Raw genomic sequence first — 19,971 nt, forward strand, 5'->3', positions numbered from 1 at the left:
ACAGCTGTCATGCTTCGTACAGCATGATTCTTGTTTTGTAAATCATGGACACATAAGAGTCAAAGATAACCCAGGGTCTGCTTTACCTTACCAGTGCAGTGTGTTGTTTACTTGTCAAAAAACAAAACAAAAAAACAAAAACAAACCCCCCCCCCCCAAAAAAAACCAAGATGTCAGCAATGAAAATGTCACATCTGGTTAAAATTTACACAACTGAATAAATACACCCTCAAATGCAGATATTTAAAAGATATTTTTTAATAGTGCACCGAAGTATGAAAACAAGAGTTGCAAAATAAGACTATTCAAGAGCTTAGGTTGGTATAAGGTTAGCCTTCATTTAGGTTGTATAACATCCTCAGCATCAAAGACACTTTAAAGACAAAGATAACGCTCAGACAGTAAAGACAAAACAAAGAACCTGAGAAAGAAAATCAGCACTCCACGAGCACCATGATAAGACAGAAATAATCAACGCTTTTCAGGAACCATAGACTCTCAGTGTTCAAACCTGAAGTCGTGGCTGAAAGATGGGACTGACTGATTGGCAAAAAACACAGAAAGTGCAATAATTTTTCTGTCACTTAAAGTGCTCAACTCGTTAATTCACCCTCACAGAACGGCTATTACCTCCTCCACTCGAAACGCTCAGTCAGAGACGAGTGCAGGAAAAAAAAAACCAAAAAAAAAAAAACACCATGAAGATGCACATATTTAAAAGGATGAGGGGAACAACATCAGCAGCTCAATTCCATCGGTAGTGCTGACATGACCAACACTGAGGCTGATGACAGAACAACACGGCTCCTTCTTGTCACATAAAATCACAAGCACAGTAAATATTTTTTCTTCACTTAAGATGTAAAATAAAATCACACACAGTCCAGTTCAGGTGGTGAAATATCAGCGAGTTTTGGCTGCAGAGCGAAAGCTTCCTGTGGCGGCAGTCGTTCCAGAAGACACGGATATAAAATATGAATCTTTAGTGGTCATTTGTAGGTCAAAAATAAAACAGTTCCATGTACATGTTTCACTGTGTACACTATTTACAAACCTTTTTAACAAAGGAAACTGCAGACAACTGTTTTTATTGCACGAAGGCGATCACAAAGTTCGGTGACTCCAGTCTGGTTTGATTTCGGTTGATCTCCCCTTCAAGGTAGTTTCCTCAGGAAACACTGGACCTCTTCTAACACAACTATAAGCCAAGAACACTCCTTTAGTATCCAGCTCTGACTGCGTACTTTCACTTCTGTGTATCCATTAGTGTGCCTGTTTGTTCCAGGGTGCCAAACCTGGCCAGTAGGTGGCACTGCGAGAGAAGATTGTGCTCTTAAACGACCTGAGTGTCACTGTGAACACCCCAACTTTAAAAAAAAAAAAAAAAAAACTAAATAACCTGACAGACGAACTTAAAGTGATGAGAGAAAGAGTAAAGGCAAACGTGCCAAATGCTGCTGTTCTTTCATTGTCCACTGGAGCCCCTGGACGCAACCTCCAAACCTTTCTTGTGCTGTTTGAGGCTTCTGGAGCATTTTAATGCAGTTACCTCATTAATTATAAGGCTTTCTGAGAGTTGCAGTCGGTCCAAGAAGTTAATGCATCAGTTGAGTGAAGTTCTAGTATAACCGAAAAAGCTTTGGCTTTCGATTCCTCCTGTTTTCCCGCAGCGTGTTTCAAAAGACTGATAAGTTCCTGTTCCGTACTGCTCAAAGTCACTGCAAGCTGATGAGGAGGGCAGGAAGTCAGACACAGGAACAGCTTAAATTTAAAAATAAAAGATTATGGAGTCGTTAAACGCTCCCAGTGTGACTTGAAGCCGTGCAAAGGACGGAAGAAAACAGTGTCATGGACACGTATCCGACAGATTCCTCGGGTAAGGCTTCAAAATGGGTGACATCACCGTGGCTACGTTGATGAATTCCTTGTGTGTAACCCTGTAGATGCAACTCTGTGCCCTACCTGGGACGATGTGATCTAACAACCGTGTAAACTGTCCCAAAATCAAATGCAAACAATCAAAACAGGAGGAACGTCCAAGGAGTCGGGGTGCTGGAAGAGGTCCAGAGTTTCACTCAGAGACGACCTTAAAGGGGAGATGAGCTCAATCCAAACTTGACGTGGGTTTTTATTTTTAGGAGCAGAACTTTTTTTGAAGGCTTTCTATCCCATTTGGAGCTCGTGTTTAGAATCCAGCACTGAGAAAACAAGACGTGGTGCTGTCCTGTTCGGCTGTAGTGTTGTCTGTCTAGTGTTTATAAAGTGGAGACACAGAGGTCGCTCTGACTACCCGAGCCGCCCCCGCTGGGTACCAGGAGCTCGTCCGTGTCCAGCGTTTCCAGTTCTGCCAGATCTCTGGTCGTGAAAACAACTCAACAACAGTTATGCGTCACAGGAACCATTTGGAAATAATAAACAACACTTTGTGTCCAATAGATTGTCATTTCTTAGGATCCTTCAGTAGACCAAAAGGAAGTCTTCTCCCATATTAACGGTTTAATTTGGCAATATCACTGATAATGAAGCCCTGCATCTTGAGTGACGTACCGTTTCTTTCTTTTAGACAGAAAATAAGCAAAAATGAGGAAATCTTTAGTCTGTAGTGTTGGATGGAAGCGTGATGATAAAACCAAGCTTCCAGAACTAAATCTGAACACTGTAGAAAATAAATAAGATGTAATGGGAGGCACTGGGGGTACGTTCAATGTCTCTGAAAGCTTCCCGATTGTCAGTTCAGCCAGATCCACGATGGCCGCCCTGCAAGAGAGAAGAAAAAAATGTTGTCAGAGACAAAAACTGTGCGCTTACAGAAACTCAACATAACAAAAACCTCCTATTTTAATAGGAAACGCTTTCACTGCCAGGCTTCAAGAAAACAAAACACAAGACAAAAAGAAGACGTTTTATACCAGCAGTGATCACACCTCAGCCTGCTGAAGCAACACTGATTAAACACGCCTTGAAGGTCATCAGTTACAGTAGTTTACCTGAAATATCCCACCTGCACAGGTTGTAAGACCCCTTTACATTTGTGGATCAACACTGTGTGTCCTCTTATATTATTTGAATATTTTTCCTTATTATCATACTTGCATTGAATAAATTATCCAAGTAAGTAAAATATAAAACACTTTGCCCGTGTTGTTGGAAGGTGGCGTTGTCTGAGAATACAAGAGTTTGTGGCACTGTTACATGATGAGCTGATACTTGATCTGTAATGAAATAGTAAGATCAGCATTTATTATTGGGTGACAGTCCTGTTAGAAACTGCACGCTGAGGTCAGATCCCCTCAGCTCTGCTGCGAAATCGAATCATAGCTCCACTAAAGCAATGACCAGAGACAAGTGACTTCTATCTAAAATATTTAGGCTGGACGTCGGACAGATGTTCAAGGCAAATGGCTAACTCTGGTAAATATTATCGGCTTGTTTAGGGAACAAACCTGTCACAGGATTTTGCATTAAAGTGGAAGTTTTTTTTAGGCTGCCAAGCTCAAAGCAAAGTGTGGACATATTATAATGTGTTTTTGAGGATGAGACGTGAAATGAAATAACATCTATTCCTTATGGTTTCCTTTTCTTTTATTCCCTTTGCCTTCAAACTACACTGAGGACAGAAAAAAAAAAAAATGTGGAAAACCGAAACAATGAGCTAAAAAGAGACTAAAAATCCAATACGTTTCTATTTGGATTTCTCATTGTCGGTTTTCACACTGCAGAGGAAATTTAGGTTAGAAGTAACTATGAAGGACCAAAACTGCCAAAATCCAAACTAAATAAATGTCTGAAAAGAACAATAATACACCAGTAAATCCTCCAAAAATATCTTTATCAAAATCATTTATGACACAGATTACTACTATTTTAATTTCCCTCTGTATTTCATTAACTTTATTTTAATTCCCCTATTTATGTAATTTCCAACACATTAATTAATACTAGGGTTTCTTCTTCTAAAAAGAAATCCTACCTTCCAGTACCATTTTCAGATTATTGTTATACATTTTTGCCTTTGTTCCTTACTTTTATTGGCGATAAATAAAATAAAATACAAAATTAACTTAAACACTTAAATCTAAGAGAAATGCCAGGAATAAATTGTTCTATTAAATGGGGAAAATAGTGAAGTTTAGGACAAAACATGCAAAATATGTTTATTAATCTGTCACAACTGAATTGAATTTTAAATTTAATTGAATTTGGTCTCTTTAATACAATATTAATACTGCTGGTGAATTATATTTTATGCTAGTGCATTTTGTGGCAATACATAATTAATTAATAATAATTGTGGCCATAAGTTATATTAAGAATTCTAAATGTTAAAAGAAGAAAATTAAATTCATATTTTAATTAAATATCCAAAGAAAATACGAAATTAAATTAAAGAACATTAAATAAATATAGAAGACAAACATAATTTTCAAAAGCAATTGTGTTTTTAATCAAATTACTTTAAGTTTTTTTTATTTTTTTGAACACTTTAGGGGCAAGACAAAATAAAATTAGTTTACTTGCTTTAATTAAAAAGCAAATAAGGATCAAGGGAAAAAATAATACAAAAATATATACTACATGTACAAAATAGAAAATTAAATAGGTAATTGTATATTAAGAGTATTTATTTGTAACATTTGCGCTGATTTAATGGAATATTTATTTTGCTATTGCTGAATGAGCGAGTCTCTTATTTGTTTTTGTTTATTCACATTTTAACTTGGACAGTTTCGGTCCTCCGTATCCTGCAGCACCATCAGTCAGTCAGAGTACACAAATGACTACTTTTGATTTGTTATTCTTTCAGTCTAAGATTGACTCTAGCAGCCTTTCACAAACACAAATACAGACGTAAACAGCGCACAAACCAAGACCAGAAAAGGTCGAGTGGGATTTACATTTTGTTTGACTGCCGGATCACGAGCAGAAGCTTCCTTCGCCGGGGGAGACGGTGTGGAGGGGAATAAGGCTTTCACACTGCTCGCTGTCATCTGGCAGCCTGCGGATGGAGAAAACAGGATGTCAATCAGGGGCGGAGCGTGGGGGTGGCTTACTGGGCTTAAGCCCGGGTTGTTTTGTCAGAAGCCCGGGGTCTTTTGGAGTGTAATTTTTTCATAGTTAGATGTCTGGCTGACAACTGTATAAAACAAAAAGTACACACAATATTCGAAGCACATAGTGCACACTGTGGGAATTTACGACTGTGCGTGAATCCCCCCTGATATTGGTATGATCCGAGCTCAGGCACTAAGTGACTGAGCGAGGGGGCGGGGCAGCTGCTGCCTGTGTGCGCTGTTGGAGAAACGGAGCCAGCCATACTAAGGAGAGCTTAAGTTTGACCAGTTACCAAAGAAAATCATTCATACCGTACAAATAATGTAAATATGACGGTGCATCACGAAAGATTGATATCAAACTGATCACTTGACCAATATTACGTTACTCGCTCTTCAAGTGAATCAACAAATGGCGAAATGAAAAGCCGAACAAATGCTATTTTTTAGAGTCTTAGCTTACGTGTGTTTATTTCATATTTTCAGTTCTTACCCTCCCCGACTAAATCGGTTTCAGTTATGTACTGAAATATAAGAATGGACATTAGAGGGTTCTTTCAAAGAAAAAACTCAGGTAAATGTTATTTTATATATTATGCTTTGTATGTTGTTCAGTATATTTCTATGCAAAACAAGAGGGGTTTCAGTACACAGCAGGATATTCACATTTGTAACCAGATATTTACATACACTTTAGGGAGAAAACATAAAACATTTTTACTGTACAACATCAATTTAGAGTAAACTTTTGTTTTAGATAAATATTGAAATATCTTTTGAATTAGTTAAATGTCAGAATAAAGAGAGACAGAGCGGTCTATTTTTTATCACTTTGATCAAATTTAGGAGTACATGTACATTAAGTTTATTGTTAATTAGTAAGAAACTCCAGACGATTCCATTCTGAGCTGAAGAAGCTTCTGATAGGTTAGTAGAGTCCATGTGAGTAAACTGGTGGCACAGCTGTGGATGCATATAAGCCAAAACACAGAGCCTGTTTCTTTGACATGGGAAAATCAAGAGATATCAACCAAAACACCAGGAACAGAACTGTGGAGCTCCATAAGTGTGGCTCAAGTTTGAATACAATTTGGTGCCATTTGCAATTAAAAAACACAGACAGTTTCTCTCTTTACTCTTAAAGTTAACAAATATGTTTTTTATATTTATCAATCTAAAAAAATAAACATTTAGTCCGATTTGATGTTACAATTAAAAAGTGTTTGTGTTTTGATCTGAACAGTACATAAATATGTGGTTTCAACTGTATATTTGATGATTGTCAGCACAAAGAGGGAGAGAGAGGAACAGAGAGGGAGATGGAGAATGAGGACAGAACAGAGATGAACAAGAGCAGGTGAGACACACATGTTAGTCAAATGGTCATTTTCCAAAAGTATCACCGTATCATAGGTCCTCATGTATCTCGTACCTAGTGTTTCTTTTTAGGTTTGCTATTTTTCAAATTCTATATTTATTAAGTTATGCAGGCTTGTTCGCACAACAAGGCTAAATAATTATATAAACTTTTCTCAATCTAAATATTGTACTTTGGTGGAATTAAAAAACAAGTGTAGTGCAGGTCTATGATGATTTTTAGTGCTACTATCATCTAGTTCTGATTCTGGTTCTGTCTTGGTTAAGTCCTCAGTAGTCCTGATTTTGAACTGTTGTAGTCCTGTTTTAATTCCGGATCAGTTCTGGGTCTGGTTGAATTGGGGTTTAGTCCCTGTGTCTTGATACAGCCCCGACTTTGTTCTGCCTTGCTGCTTAATTAAAAAACTAGTTTAAGATGTCCTGCACATGTGATATATATTTTTCCCTATATGAAGTCATTCTTTTTTGAACAAAACTCAAAACAGAGCCTATTAATCTTTCAGTCATTTCTAAACCCCCCCCCCAAAAAAAAAAAAAAAAAAAAAAAAAATACCACATGCATACTACCCTTTAGGGCTAAGCCCCGGGTGTTTCAAATGGCTGGCTCCGCCTCTGATGTCAATCATCATCACAGTCGTCATCCTGACAACCATCATTATTATTATAATCACCGCTAACCAAAAAGCAGAAGAGCGCTGTGCAGAGAGGTTAGTCAGTGAAGCATGTACAGCTGATTACAGACTTAACTTAGCAAGACTGCAAGCCACAAATGGACTGCATTATCCAAAGTGTGTGTCAGAGTGAAGGTCAATCCATTTTTAATAGGTCACACACCACAGACGCACAACAACAACTCACTTTCTTTTTACAAACTTAAAAGCTTTGACTTCTTAAAAACACCAGGCGTGTGATGACTCACTTCCTGCACAGGCTTCAGAGTACATTAGCTTTGCCTGCTCTCAGGTGTGTGCACAGCTACAACTTCCATCTGCCTTTTACAAACACACAAGCCATTAAGCAGCTTTTTGCAGCTGCATCACAAATGACACAGCCGCTACATTTGGAGCCTCACTCTACACAAATAAAAGTGGATAATACAGACAATTTGTGCCCATAAAGTCCAAAAAGACTCATTTGTTTCAAATGATGTGCTCTATTTTTGCTTTGTTTTTTCATTTCACTGATGTTCATTTGCTTAAATAAGAGTTTGAACAAACGCGGTATTGAGAAATTAAAATGCATTTGGCTCTAGTCAAAGTGTAATTACATTTATGGTTATTCATCCCAAAAAAAAAATAAAAAAAATAAAAATAAAAGCAAAATTCTGCTCAAATTTACTTATTTTCCCAATATTCCACCAGCCTGTAAGTTTTTTGTTTTATATATTTTGGTCATTCTTACAATCACCAAACAATTACACTCACTACCTATCAAGTTATCAAGCATGTGGTTGCACTAACTTGTCACATCTCAAAGCACTAAGATGACGACGGAGAAAAGGCTCCTGTCAAGCTGGGTGGGCACGTCCATCTTTTACGTACAGTCTGTGTTCCGGAGCCAACCTTATAAGAGGAGTTTCAGTTTTTTACACTTCCTGACTTGGTTTTCCAGCCCCGGAGCATAACTCCTAATCCTAATTTAGCTGTTATCATATCTGAGATTATTGTCACAATCCATGAACAGAGTTGCTGCTGATAGGAACGGCTTTCAGCAGCATTTCCTCTTTTCATGCACCGTGGCTCACCAATGGAGGCCTTAAAAGAAGAAAAACCCTCTGATGATAAATGTTTATAGTCTCGTACCTCTGAATGCGATGCTTCCTGCAGATGAAGGCGTAAACCCTCCTCAGCCCCACCAGCACTGGGTCCCAGTTGTTGTAGTGACATAAAAGTGTGGCGATGAAGAAGGAGAGGAAGACAGGGACCGCTCCGGCAAAAAACAACCATGAGAAACGCACCTGTCGACACACACACATATGAGGGGAAACTAATTTAACACAATCCGTGCCATTAAAGGTGTGGTGTGGAGTGTTTTCCATGCATTAAACATTTTATTCTGTGATTAAAGGACCCTTATAAGAATGAATCACAAAGAGTTAGTTAAAATAGATAAAAGTACTTTAAGTAAACCCATTCGGAGTCATTTAGATACAATTTTGACAGTTTTCTTGCTGATTTCACACAAAACCAACAAAATTACGTACAATTTTATCTCAAACTCTCACCTTCTGCATGCAAATGTCAGCCATAATGGAAAGTGGGATGGTGAGGCTCAATGCCAGAGTCCCAATTAGAGAAGATGTGAGGAAACAGCCCCTGAGGACACAAAGACTCGTCACTAAAAATCACCACTTCTCTGAAAGCTATACATTATTCAAACACAACTCCTCGTGGCCTTCATGGTAGTGTGAACGTTGATGATTTGGTGTCACTATCGTGACCTGATACAAAATGTAACCCAGCTCACCAGAGCCAGAGGAACTCGGACAGAACGGTGCCGATGAGGCCGTTTATGAGGATGTACGTCCACACGAGTTGGCTGGGGAGCTCAAAGGCCTCGAAGCCGGTGTAGTGGAGCAGGAGGAAGCCAGGCCACAGCAGCAGCAGGTTGAACAGACCCACAAACCCTGAGAGACGCACAGCACACCCCAATTTAGACAACTTCATGGAGTGAGACTACAGAGGTGACCGCTGAGCCTTTAAAACAAACACTTCTCCTACCAAAGAACATTGGGATGTCGAGCTTATCCTCCCGATCCACTCGCCGCTTGATCATTACGATATAGACGGCATAGAGCATCGCCCCAGCCAGCGACCACAGGGAACCTTCATAGAAATACAAATCATTACATTAGATGTGTTTTTTTTGTATTACACCAACAGACTAGGAACAAGGTGATGCCTGTACGAGGCCTCTGTGATAAAGAAAAAGTTGGAAATCACTGACCGATGACTCCTTTCCCATCCGAGATGTCCATGCTGGAGAGACTCACGAGGGCAACGCCTCCCATGCTAAACAAGAGAGGCACTGAATTAATCTCACAATTAAAAACGAACATGTTAAAAATAGAAAACGCAGAGAGAGAAAATATAACACAGCTACAATGCTCAGATTTTCTGAAAAACACAAAACTGTAGAAAGAAATGAATAATGTGATGATTTTCTTAATCAGGTGCAGCACAGGGTTTAATCAGCAGTAGGATCAAACAGTCAGTCTCTCTGAAGGAAAACAATCTGCCTCTAACCGAGCGGAAACAAAGATGGTTGAGAAAGAGGGGGGGGGAAAAAAAATAATAAAAAAATAAAAAAATCACACTATGAAATAAAACCAGTGAATCTGAGAGCACAGCCAGTGAAGAGCGTGAAAAATCTGCTATTTTCAACAACAACCCATTATTATCGAGTATCATGCAAAAGTCTTGAACCACCCTTCATTTTTTATTTTACTTCCAAGAAGCCAGATGGTTTTCAGCATCAGTTCTCCAGCTGTCTGAAGGTCTTTCAAAGCATTTCCTTCGACATTGACTTCCTTTTCGCTCACATTCACTCCAGTTCTTATACCTGACCATTCTATGTCTAATCAATGTCTATTAACCTGTTTTAGGTCAAACCTTTAGGTCTAATTAATGCAACTCTTGAACCAGTTGCACACTCAAAAATTCCAACAGTTTCTGAAAGTGTCAACTCTGTGCTTTTTCAGCGATATATACGGTAATCCCAGGCAGGGCAGCACATCCAAATCACGGCAAATAACAGTAAAAAGCAAAAACTTTTTTTTTTCTTTTTTAAAACTACTGTAAAAATATCTGTTTTCTGTAGAGCTCAGTCAGTCTTCGTCTTTGAAGGTTCCGATTTTACGGTAGTTACAGAACTTGGAAGAAAAACATGGCAAAACGCCTGTCTGACGTCAGAGACAGGTTAGGCTTCAGAGGGTTAAAAAGTTCCACAAAAGAATACTAAATACCAAGTTCTTGTTCAATCTGCCAGTTTATGTGTCTGTGATGCTAAACTAGCATCCTCTGAATGAAGTGTGTTGAGCAGGTTGTTCGATGCTAGAAATGAAAAAACAGAACTTTTTGGATAAATAAATGCAGCCTGAATGTTTAAAAAAAAAAAGAAAAAAAAAAGAAATCAGCTCTGACTGCATTTTTTTTTTTTTTTTGAAAGTGAAAACGAGTAAATTTTATTCATTTTACTTCAGAGGCCAAACTTTAAAAAATAAAATGAAAAAATAATTTGAAGCAGAGCTTGAAGATTTCCATGAATCCAGTAGAGCTGGATGGAAAAGGTGCAGCCGGAAGACCAGATTATGAAATCTGTGTGTTTTGGTTTGTGCAAAACACAAACAAGCTAAGAAAAGAAGAGCTACATCTCCTCCAGCAGAGATGACAGCTTATGACTTTTATTTGTTTTGAATCAGCTGCTTAGGAATATGAAGTTAACAATACCCAATAAGAAAGGAGCTGAATTTATGATCTGAAATACTCCTGAATGAACTAGACCCGGTGGTTTCAAACATATGGTCCGAGAGCCACAAACAGCCCACCAAATGGGCCATTCGGCCAAATGTAAAAGGAAGGTGGTTTTTAACGGTATTTTTATCAGTTTTACAGCCTTCTTATTGACAAAGTAAGTTTGTAATAGATAGAGGACAGAAACTGAGGTGTTTTTTAATTAAATAAGAGGTCTCCCACAATGCTTTTTCTCACCCTCCGCGTGATCCGGCCTTACCTCAGAGCCACGGCTAAGAGCTTGGAAAGGGTGAAGCGGTCGCTGCTGTTGCTGGGAAATATGGCTGCCAAGATGAGTGTAAACAGACCTGAAGAGGAAAAGGAGACATTCAGAAACGATTTAATGCAATGATCCATCATCTTTGAGATGTTAGTGCTGTAATGTACACGGAGAGAGAGAGTGATGGAGTTACCTGAGGTGGAAGATAAAATGTTGACGATTGCAACCTGCGTGTCGGACAGAGCTTCCTGGTAGGACAGGTTAGCCAGGAACCACTGTGAGACAAACAAAAACAACGATGAGGCCTGTGATAAAACACAGTTTAATTTGCCTCATAAATCCAGCTCTGATAGAAAGTCGGGAACTCCAACTCCTCTCACTGCTGCTCACCACAAAGCAGAAGAAGAAGCTGATTTTGGCCACGTCAGTGATGGTCAGCTTGCCCACGGTGCGCAGCATGGCCTCGTGGTCCTTGGCAGCGGGGTAGGACATGCGCGACAGCTTGGCCTCCAGGGCCTGAGTGGAGGGCAGCTGGCGCACCTCCATGATGTTACTGAAACGCACCCGCTGCTTTTTGGATGCTGGGAATAAAGAGACAAGACGTATCTTTAAAGGCTTTAATGTTTACTGCTGGACACACCTAGTTAGGCTCTAAAGCTGCCTCCATCAAAAGCAGTTACCCTCTTGGTGCAGCAATACGTATAATACTGTGTCTTCTCCACACTTTGACCCTACGATCTATCTGCTGTAGGCAGAATCTGGACTCATCACTGAACATGTTCAGGTTCTAATGCACATGTTACAGACATCACCGCAAATGGGCTTAATGGTGAAGGGCAATCCTGGCTGCCTTATGAGACCAGAGCCTGGCTGTGTGCAGTCTGACCTGGCTTGTCTGGGTAGAGAGTCATCGGCCATATCGTCCTGCAGACCTTGACTGCAAACATGTAAAAGACTGCCCTTGGTTCCTACGTGCTGACAGAATGAGGAAACGGTCTTCTTGTGTTGTCTGACTGGAACGCCAACTTTGCAACCCATCTCTCTCAATTTGGAGAAGATACTGGTGCTCACTCCAAATAATGCTGTAACTTGGTTTTGTGGAAAACCAGCATGAAGTTGTCCTATAGCATTGGCCATGTCCAGATCAGTAAAAGGTTCTGCTAATCAGGAGCCAATCAGGCAGCTGTGGAGTACCAGTAGCTTTAAAAAAAGTGACTGGCAGAATAAGCCATTTGTTATTGGCAGAGAACTTGGTTTTTTTTCCACGAGCACAACCCACATACTTAACTCTGCTGCTCAATCCACAATGTGGCAGAGAAATAAACAGGCTTTCCAACAGTATGAGATTCATTACCAAGAAACATTGTTACAAGAAAGAAAGAAACAAACCGCCTTACTTTTTATGCTAATTTTATGTGTGAGGTTTTTTTCTTTTCAAAGTTTGACAAAATTTGTCTCATTCAATGTGTAACATGGTGTTTGAGTTTATTTCCAAAACAATCCTGTCATCTTTTTGGCATTTAATCATTCAAGGTTCATTAATATTTATTTTTAATCACCCTGGATTCCCTCTGGATTCTTCAAAATTATCTCCTCACACGTCGCTCTGAGCGCTTCCCAGAATGTTTTAATTTCATAAAAAACATCACTTCCAGCTTCAGGTGCCACAAACATAAACACAGGAAACGAAATCTCAGTAGAAACACCAAAAAAACCATCACCGTTTACCTTGTCACAGCTTCCCATCACAGCAGTTAAGACACATGATTGCTTTTTATGCTCATCTTCATTCGTTTGTGAAGGCGAGCATAAAAAAAAAAAAAAAAAAATCATTGTTTCTTAACTGCTCTATCAAACAGACAATTTGAGCATAATTTAGTTTTGTTAGTCACTGAAAGCAAAGGTCTGAGGGACACAACGTTTTCTTATATTTGCACAGCTCAGCACTGCCCTCTGTTGGTCAGAAGTTTTAACTCCTAATCAGTCACGTCTGGGTGAAAGCTTCAGAAGCAGGGATGCATTTTTAATGAATGACACAAACATCAGTACTCACAGGATTCACAGTCTCCCATTAAACAGCTCGAGTGCTCGGTGGGGATGTCCTGGAACTTCACAGGGACGTACAGAGGCTCACTCTGCAAAGGTGTGACAGAAAGCCAGCTTAGGTACAGGTGCAGGAAGATTTACTCGTGTGCAGTACACCTGCAGTAATAAACGACGTACCAGACAGTTGTTCACAGTGGAGTCAGTGGTGCAGGGTGTGAAGTAGGCTTCAGCATCAGCAAACTGCAGAAAGGTGCAAATCAAACATCAAAGAAGTCAAAAGCAGAAGATGTCAGACTGATCTTCAGCTTCGTAACAGGAAAATTATATCATTCTATAACTTTTAGTTAATTATCGTCATTTTTGTTCATGAACACAAAGAATGACAAACATAAATGGAGATAAAGTTAGAGCATAGAGCATTTGGCAGGTTTGCAGCAGACAGTGGATATAATGGACAAAAGAGTTGAAACAAGGACAACCACAGAGAAGATTCATGGATGTGATGGAGGAGGACATGCAGAGGGTTGGCATGTCAGAGGAGAATCCGAGGGATAGAGTGAAATGGAGGCTGAAGGTTTACTGTGTTGAGCCCACAAGGGAGCAGACGCAGGGGGTCTTGCCTGTATTTTCTGATCTTTTCCTTTGTGAAATGCTAAACTTTTTGTGCTGCTTTCTGAGGTAAACATGAAAGAAAAATACTGGCGAAATCCAATGCTACGCCTCAGCTCACCTCACAAGATTTTCAGAAAAACTGACCTCTGACCCTGACCTCGAGGTTGAAGTCACTGAGAATTGTCTGAGATTTGTAGTAGAAGCACCTGTGGTATCAATTTGAAACCCCTACGTAACCTCCTTCTCGAGTTATTGCATCAACAAAGTTGGGTGTCTCCCTGGAAGAGTTTAAAGCTCTTATAAAGACTTATGTTGATGTTCCTAAGCCTTTATTTTGCCTCCTGTCTGTTTGCGTTGTCTGACACAGTCATATGAGCTTGCCAAGCAGGTCTCAGTTTACAGAGAGATTTAAATCTAAAAGGGCGTCCTGGTCAAATAAAGTTAAAAATAAGTACAATTCTGTTTTTTATAAACCCCTACTCTACAAACATACAGGCGGAACTCACCCCCTGAATAAACATGTTCAAAGGGTCAGTTCCCCCTGAGCAGAATGTTTGCCTCACTGACTCGTGTTACGATGAAGAGCAGCGAGCACAGCAACATTTACACTGATGAGAGTTTTAACAAGAAAAGAGCTCAACAGACACCTGTCACCATTAGAAAAGTAAAAGCATGAAAAACAGCCCTTAAATGTGCGCTGAAAGTGTCCACTTACGAAGGCGGACCGGCGGCGTTTCAGGGTGCCCGTGCACTGCTGCCTCCACGGCCGCCACAGCAGGAAGCCCAGCAGGTACAGCACGAACATGGACGTCTTGGCGAAGGTGCTGAAGAAGGGCTTGTTATAGTCCTGTCGCTTGAAAATGTACTGCAGAAGGAGTTGTTTCATAAACTTAATTTCAAAGGTTGAAACTCACAATTTAAAAATATTTAACTGCAGTTTTTCCTCATGAGATGTGAAGGAAGAGCATCACAGTCAGGTAAAGTTACTCCAGCACCATCTGGTGTATCTGCGCCTCGTTTTAAAGCGGGCCTATTCTGCTTTTTTCTGCTTTCTGGGTCACATTAAACATGGTCACCGTTTTATTAAGCCTTTTCAGTGTTTGGCTCCAACATCACAGGCATGGAGATCAGACTTACCGAGGTCAGCTCGGAGGAGGCGACCCAGATAACATCCACCAGCAGGAGTATCACCACCCCCAGAGCCATCCGTCTCCGCTGGGCTGCAGAGCTACCCTGAGAGCTCATCCGGTTCATGATGAACACCCACTCCATCGGGACGGTGAGAGGAGAAATTCAGAAACTGCCTGGCTGATGACAACATCAGAAGACAGACAGAAGACTGTGAGCTCCGAGGTTGACCAACTATAAACTTCCCAACTATTTACCTTAGATTTTTTTTCTACTTTAAAGCTGATGAACCTGTTCTAAACCTGTTTAAAAAGCTGCCATTCAACATTTTAATCACTAAAAACATCTAAAAAGTTATGAAACCACACAACGAGAGACTTCAGTCTAACATATCAACCAAAACCTCAATTTTGAATGTGGCTAATCTAGTGTGGAGTCTTTTAATCTGGAAGTGGAAGTTAGACAGACAATGCAAGACATAAACAAACCTTCAGAAAACTTTTGCCCAAACAATAAGTGTGTTAGTGTCTGTAAGTTTGCCTGCAGCCAAATGTTTAACGGAGTAAGGTTATCTTTTTACCACTTCAACACCCACCTGGTCGCTGCCAATAAGTAAACTGTGAATTTTAGCCAGTCTCTTTGAAGGTCAACTCAGATTCTTTGTTTCAGCCAGTTTAAGTTGAGACTCGCAGTTAAACACCTGCAAAAAAACAAACAAATGTCCATGATAACATATTTATCTCTATCCCCTATATTTGGTGACCTCTGTTCCCTTAATGATGAGTTTGACAAGTCAGTTTATTTCAATAAAGATGAGGTTTGATGACCATTAGAATAGTTTGTGTAGCTGCACAGGCAGAGACCAGCCTCACTAACTTTTGATTCAAACCCAGTTATTTTGTTATATAAAAAGTCTGAAATATGACACAAACCAATCAGTTCAGAAAAGAACTTCGAGGGTTGCTTCTAGTCAACTTTCAAAGGGTAAAGAGTTAAACGCTGCACAGAGAGCAGACCATGGATCTGTATGAAGAAAAGGAAAATATAAACTTGAGGCTACAGTCCCACAAACTCTGACACAAATCCTCTTCCTGATGAGGACGTGAGCATCTGTTAACCAGCCCAAAGAACACCTCATAGAAAAATGCTGCGATGGAAATAAAGGCTGCATATCTGAATGCTCATCGCTGCCTCTGTTAACTGCTGAACGATGAGCTTTGGGTGTTTGTGAGGGGTCTGCAGACACTGAGCTTTAACAATTCACTACTGTCTTCGTGCTAACATGCTTATCATGCACTTTACAGTAATCATGTCAAAATTAAAATGCTTAACTCTTCTCTAATATTTTACAAATTTAAAGACTTTGTGAAATATCATTATTCTTAGTTTATATTATTTACTTATTGTTTCATATGTGGGTTACTGAGTGGTGGTGTGGGGAAATAAATCATACGACAGACAAATACCAGTCACTTTTAAAATGAGGGATAACAAATACAAATTAAGAGAAAATAAAATTTTTGAAAAATATGAAATGTCGCGGTGTACCCCTTAAACTTTGGAGTTAAACCATGGATGCATTGTCCAGCAGACTGTAACTTAAATACTAAGAGTTCACCTACAGCTCGATGTGACATGAAAGCTTTATTACTTCTTTTTTTTTGTTGTGAGTGTGTTTTAGTCTGAGGTTAGAGATGTAGTTGATCTAATTTTACTTATTTGTTGTCTCTGAAACTCTCTTTTTAACCTACTGTGTAACCTGAGGTGCACCTTCTTAGAAACGTAACTACACGTCAGGTCAAAGCAGTACACAACTACCGTTATTGGCCTGTTCAGTGCCACTGATTACTCTTGGGCATTTCCAGCCACTTAACAATTATTGTCTCAATATAAGGACTAATAATCATAGCTAGGGCTGAACGATTATGGAAAATAATCTAATTGCGATTTTTTTGCCCCAATATTGCGATTGCGATGCGATATGCGATTATTTTTTAAGGTCTTTGTCTTCTGTATTATTAAACAAAGATTAATTTTAAACTGTTCTTTCCTGGAAGACAGACCTCTGTTATGATGACATGAGGTGATGCATGAATTGATGACTGACATTTTTATTTAACTTCTTCAATCACAACAGTATATTTGAACATACACAATAGTTTATTTTTAGCTTACAAACATCTGAGCATAAAGTGCTGACAAGGAACCCTGGTGTAAACATTAAAATGAAAGTCAGTACAATGTGCAGATTGCAGAAATATACATTTAAAAAAATCAGTGGCTTTACCACACTCAGTTTTTCGACATCTGTGAACTACTAGACAGTCATTCAATTAAAAAATAATATTAAATAAATAAAACTAATAAATAAAAAATACACACATCTTACTGATCTTTGCAGTCAGTAACATTACACATAAAGTGCAAACATAATAGCAATTGTATAAACACACACACAAACACGCCTTTAAAATTTAAAGGCGTGAAATTGGACGGTCTAGCCTTCTGATTAGCGTCACCGCTGTCTCGGTGGAGTTTAATAAACTCGGCCGTCTGCTTCTTGCTATCTAAAATATAACCAGACACTGGTGTAAATTCTCGACTGTCTCATACTTCTGTTTAATAAGTTTTCTGTTTGACGTTTAGTCAGCTGTGTGAAAACCAAGGAGGAACCCACCCGGGGGATTAATAAAGTTTTATTTTATCTAATCTAATAACTTTAATCTCAGCCAAACCGATTTACTCACGAACAAACAAAACACTGAAAAAAGCCCAACAATAACATTTTTAGGTTGTCTAAGTGACTTATATATTACGTTTAACGCGAGCAGCGAAACTCCGCGGTGATCTGAAAATGATGTGCCGGAAGTTGTGCCGTTCTCGGCCGCATCAGTAACCCTCGAGCTCCCGGCTAGCTGTCGAGCTGGTGGGTAGCAGACGCCTCTGAAAACGTCGAAGCACTTTTGCAAATATGGGATATCTTGATAAACCGAGCAGATATTTGATGTTTACACAACTACTTTCTCGCCTGAAAATATGTTAAAAGTTTATTTTGTGACCCAGAAAGATTAGTATGAGTAATTTTAAAACTTAGTAGCGGCCGCCATTGCTGGAAACTGGAGTTTGGCTGGGCCGCGCTATGAATTCTGGGATATGGTAGTAATTTGGACAGCCTTCGGCACGTCGCTGTGACGTAATCGGTCTACAAATGCGGCCTCAGGAGGATGCAGCCCATGAATTTGGACATGTCCAGAGTATAATCGCAGCCTTTGCGGTTAGAAAATTGCACTTGATCATGTCGCGATATTATCGCAAATGCGATATATCGTTCAGCCCTAATCATAGCATCAATATAAGGACTCGCAAATCTCAGCAAATTCCTGGAGGGAGACTGCTCAATATACTGGACGACATCAGGGAATGTTCAAAGACTTGGAAAAACAAACAAAAGCATTTTGTTTGTTTCTATTGACCGGAGAACATGTACAACACCAGGACACACAAGGTAATTAACACGTAATCCACTGATACAAGCACAAATGCCAACAATGACATTGGCCAATTACACGTTACATCATAGGTGCTACAAACACTCCCTGCAGATATCTAACTCAAGCCTTACCAGTAACACTTTTTGTGATCTAACTACTAATTTTGACCTCACAAATTTATTTTCTTTCACATGTCATATTTTATTTTACTGAGAAACTCTACTTTGATTAACTTGAAGTGATCAAATTGATGGCAACTTGACTTAAGTTTCTGAAGACACTAAGTCTCATCTGAGAGGCAACTTGAGTTCAGAAAGCTGAGAGGAAGGCCTGTGCATTTACCCACTAGAGGGGCTGTTACCTTGGAGGACGTTGTTGACCCATCCTGACTTTATGAGACTCGTTAAGGTCGCACTAGACAAGTTGTGAATGGAGAATCTCTTGCTTTAAAAGGTGGCTGGTGGACAGGCCACCAACGCTACTCTGTGATGGTCTCCTTCACTGAACAGATAGACTTAAGATGACTGAGAACCTACACAGACTTTGTTTAATATTCTACCTGTTGTGTACCATATGTGAATTTCACCACATATATGGTCAATAAAATCCACACTGTGTTGAAATGAAGCGAACCATATGTTATAACAGGGCTTTTTACTACCATCGAAACACCATACGGAGGGATAGATTTCGGTAAAATGGTGCTCATGGCTCCATTTTCAGACAGTAGGAGACTATGTGTAAATAAACTTTGTTCTGCTTGTTTTTCAACTGTCAGTGGGCATGCCCCGAACTTTAAAAAACACACTTCAGAAAACTTTTAAACGATTACTAATGAAAGACATTAGTCTTCACTTACCTGAGCTTTAAATCCAACTATCTGCCAGCTAGCTACGCGTAGTACATCCAGAGAGCGTTGGCAGTAACTCTTTAAGGTACGAACAGGTAAGCTGCTGGAAACACGACCTCCTCAAAGCTAGCCACTCACGGCTTTTAAGCTAGCTAATTTATTACCTGTTAAATTCTGACAGTCTGGAGGTCGACAGGTGTCCCGACGCTTTACTTTATAACTTATCTGGACATCTACTCCAGTTCATTGCCCACAGCTCAGGCTGAAGTCCACTTATTCAGTGTACCGCCGTCGCAGGTGTGCTGCGTTTAGCTGCTTGTTTACCTATTAGCATTCTAAGCGCTAACTGGCTTTATTGAAAAATGAAAAAGAAACAATAGTAAAATAAGATTTTTTTTTACCCGAATGTGAGAGTTTAGTTTGCGCCATTATTTAAGCGTCATCCCATATGCTCCGGAAATCCTGACAAAAATCACAGCTTTGACCGATAAAAATAGTCACCAGCCCAGCGGTTGTAAACATTAGCTCAGCCTCCTGTCAGGTGACATCACTTAACGGTGCAAGGAATTCTGGGGTATGAAGTCTTAAGGGGAAAATGTTTGTTTTTTCATACGGTATTTATAAACTCTCATTTTCTTGGTTATTTGTTATAGATGGGTGTTTTCACCTTTGAAAATGTCTTTTT

At 39.6% G+C, this 19,971-nt stretch overlaps 1 protein-coding gene across 5 annotated transcripts; it reads right to left on the bottom strand.

Annotated features, from left to right (window-relative positions):
• Positions 1 to 221: 221 nt before the first annotated feature.
• LOC147311960 (solute carrier family 35 member F5-like) lies at positions 222 to 19,828 on the bottom strand. 5 transcript variants are annotated; one of them, XM_086266945.1, is made up of 16 exons: positions 19,688 to 19,828; positions 15,541 to 15,645; positions 14,955 to 15,121; positions 14,533 to 14,682; positions 13,383 to 13,445; positions 13,213 to 13,294; positions 11,550 to 11,740; positions 11,353 to 11,434; positions 11,160 to 11,247; positions 9,375 to 9,439; positions 9,149 to 9,253; positions 8,895 to 9,054; positions 8,653 to 8,743; positions 8,231 to 8,385; positions 4,896 to 4,996; positions 222 to 2,757 (listed from the first exon to the last, which is right to left on the bottom strand). In XM_086266945.1, exons 3-15 carry the CDS (start codon positions 15,087 to 15,089, stop codon positions 4,915 to 4,917), a joined length of 1,449 nt encoding a protein of 482 aa, XP_086123071.1. In that variant the 5' UTR covers positions 15,090 to 15,121; positions 15,541 to 15,645; positions 19,688 to 19,828; the 3' UTR covers positions 222 to 2,757; positions 4,896 to 4,914. The 5 variants fall into 5 exon arrangements, with proteins under 5 accessions (XP_086123071.1, XP_086123067.1, XP_086123069.1 ...); XM_086266941.1 differs by having other exon boundaries at positions 14,955 to 15,125; XM_086266943.1 differs by having other exon boundaries at positions 14,955 to 15,125; positions 19,451 to 19,828.
• Positions 19,829 to 19,971: the final 143 nt, after the last annotated feature.

The sequence above is a fragment of the Aulonocara sp. 'chitande type north' Nkhata Bay genome, linkage group LG16 (genome assembly GCF_057382095.1).
Source record: "Aulonocara sp. 'chitande type north' Nkhata Bay isolate Kocher_YH1m ecotype deep benthic linkage group LG16, A_spYH_male_GT1.1, whole genome shotgun sequence".
NCBI lineage: Eukaryota > Metazoa > Chordata > Actinopteri > Cichliformes > Cichlidae > Aulonocara > Aulonocara sp. 'chitande type north' Nkhata Bay.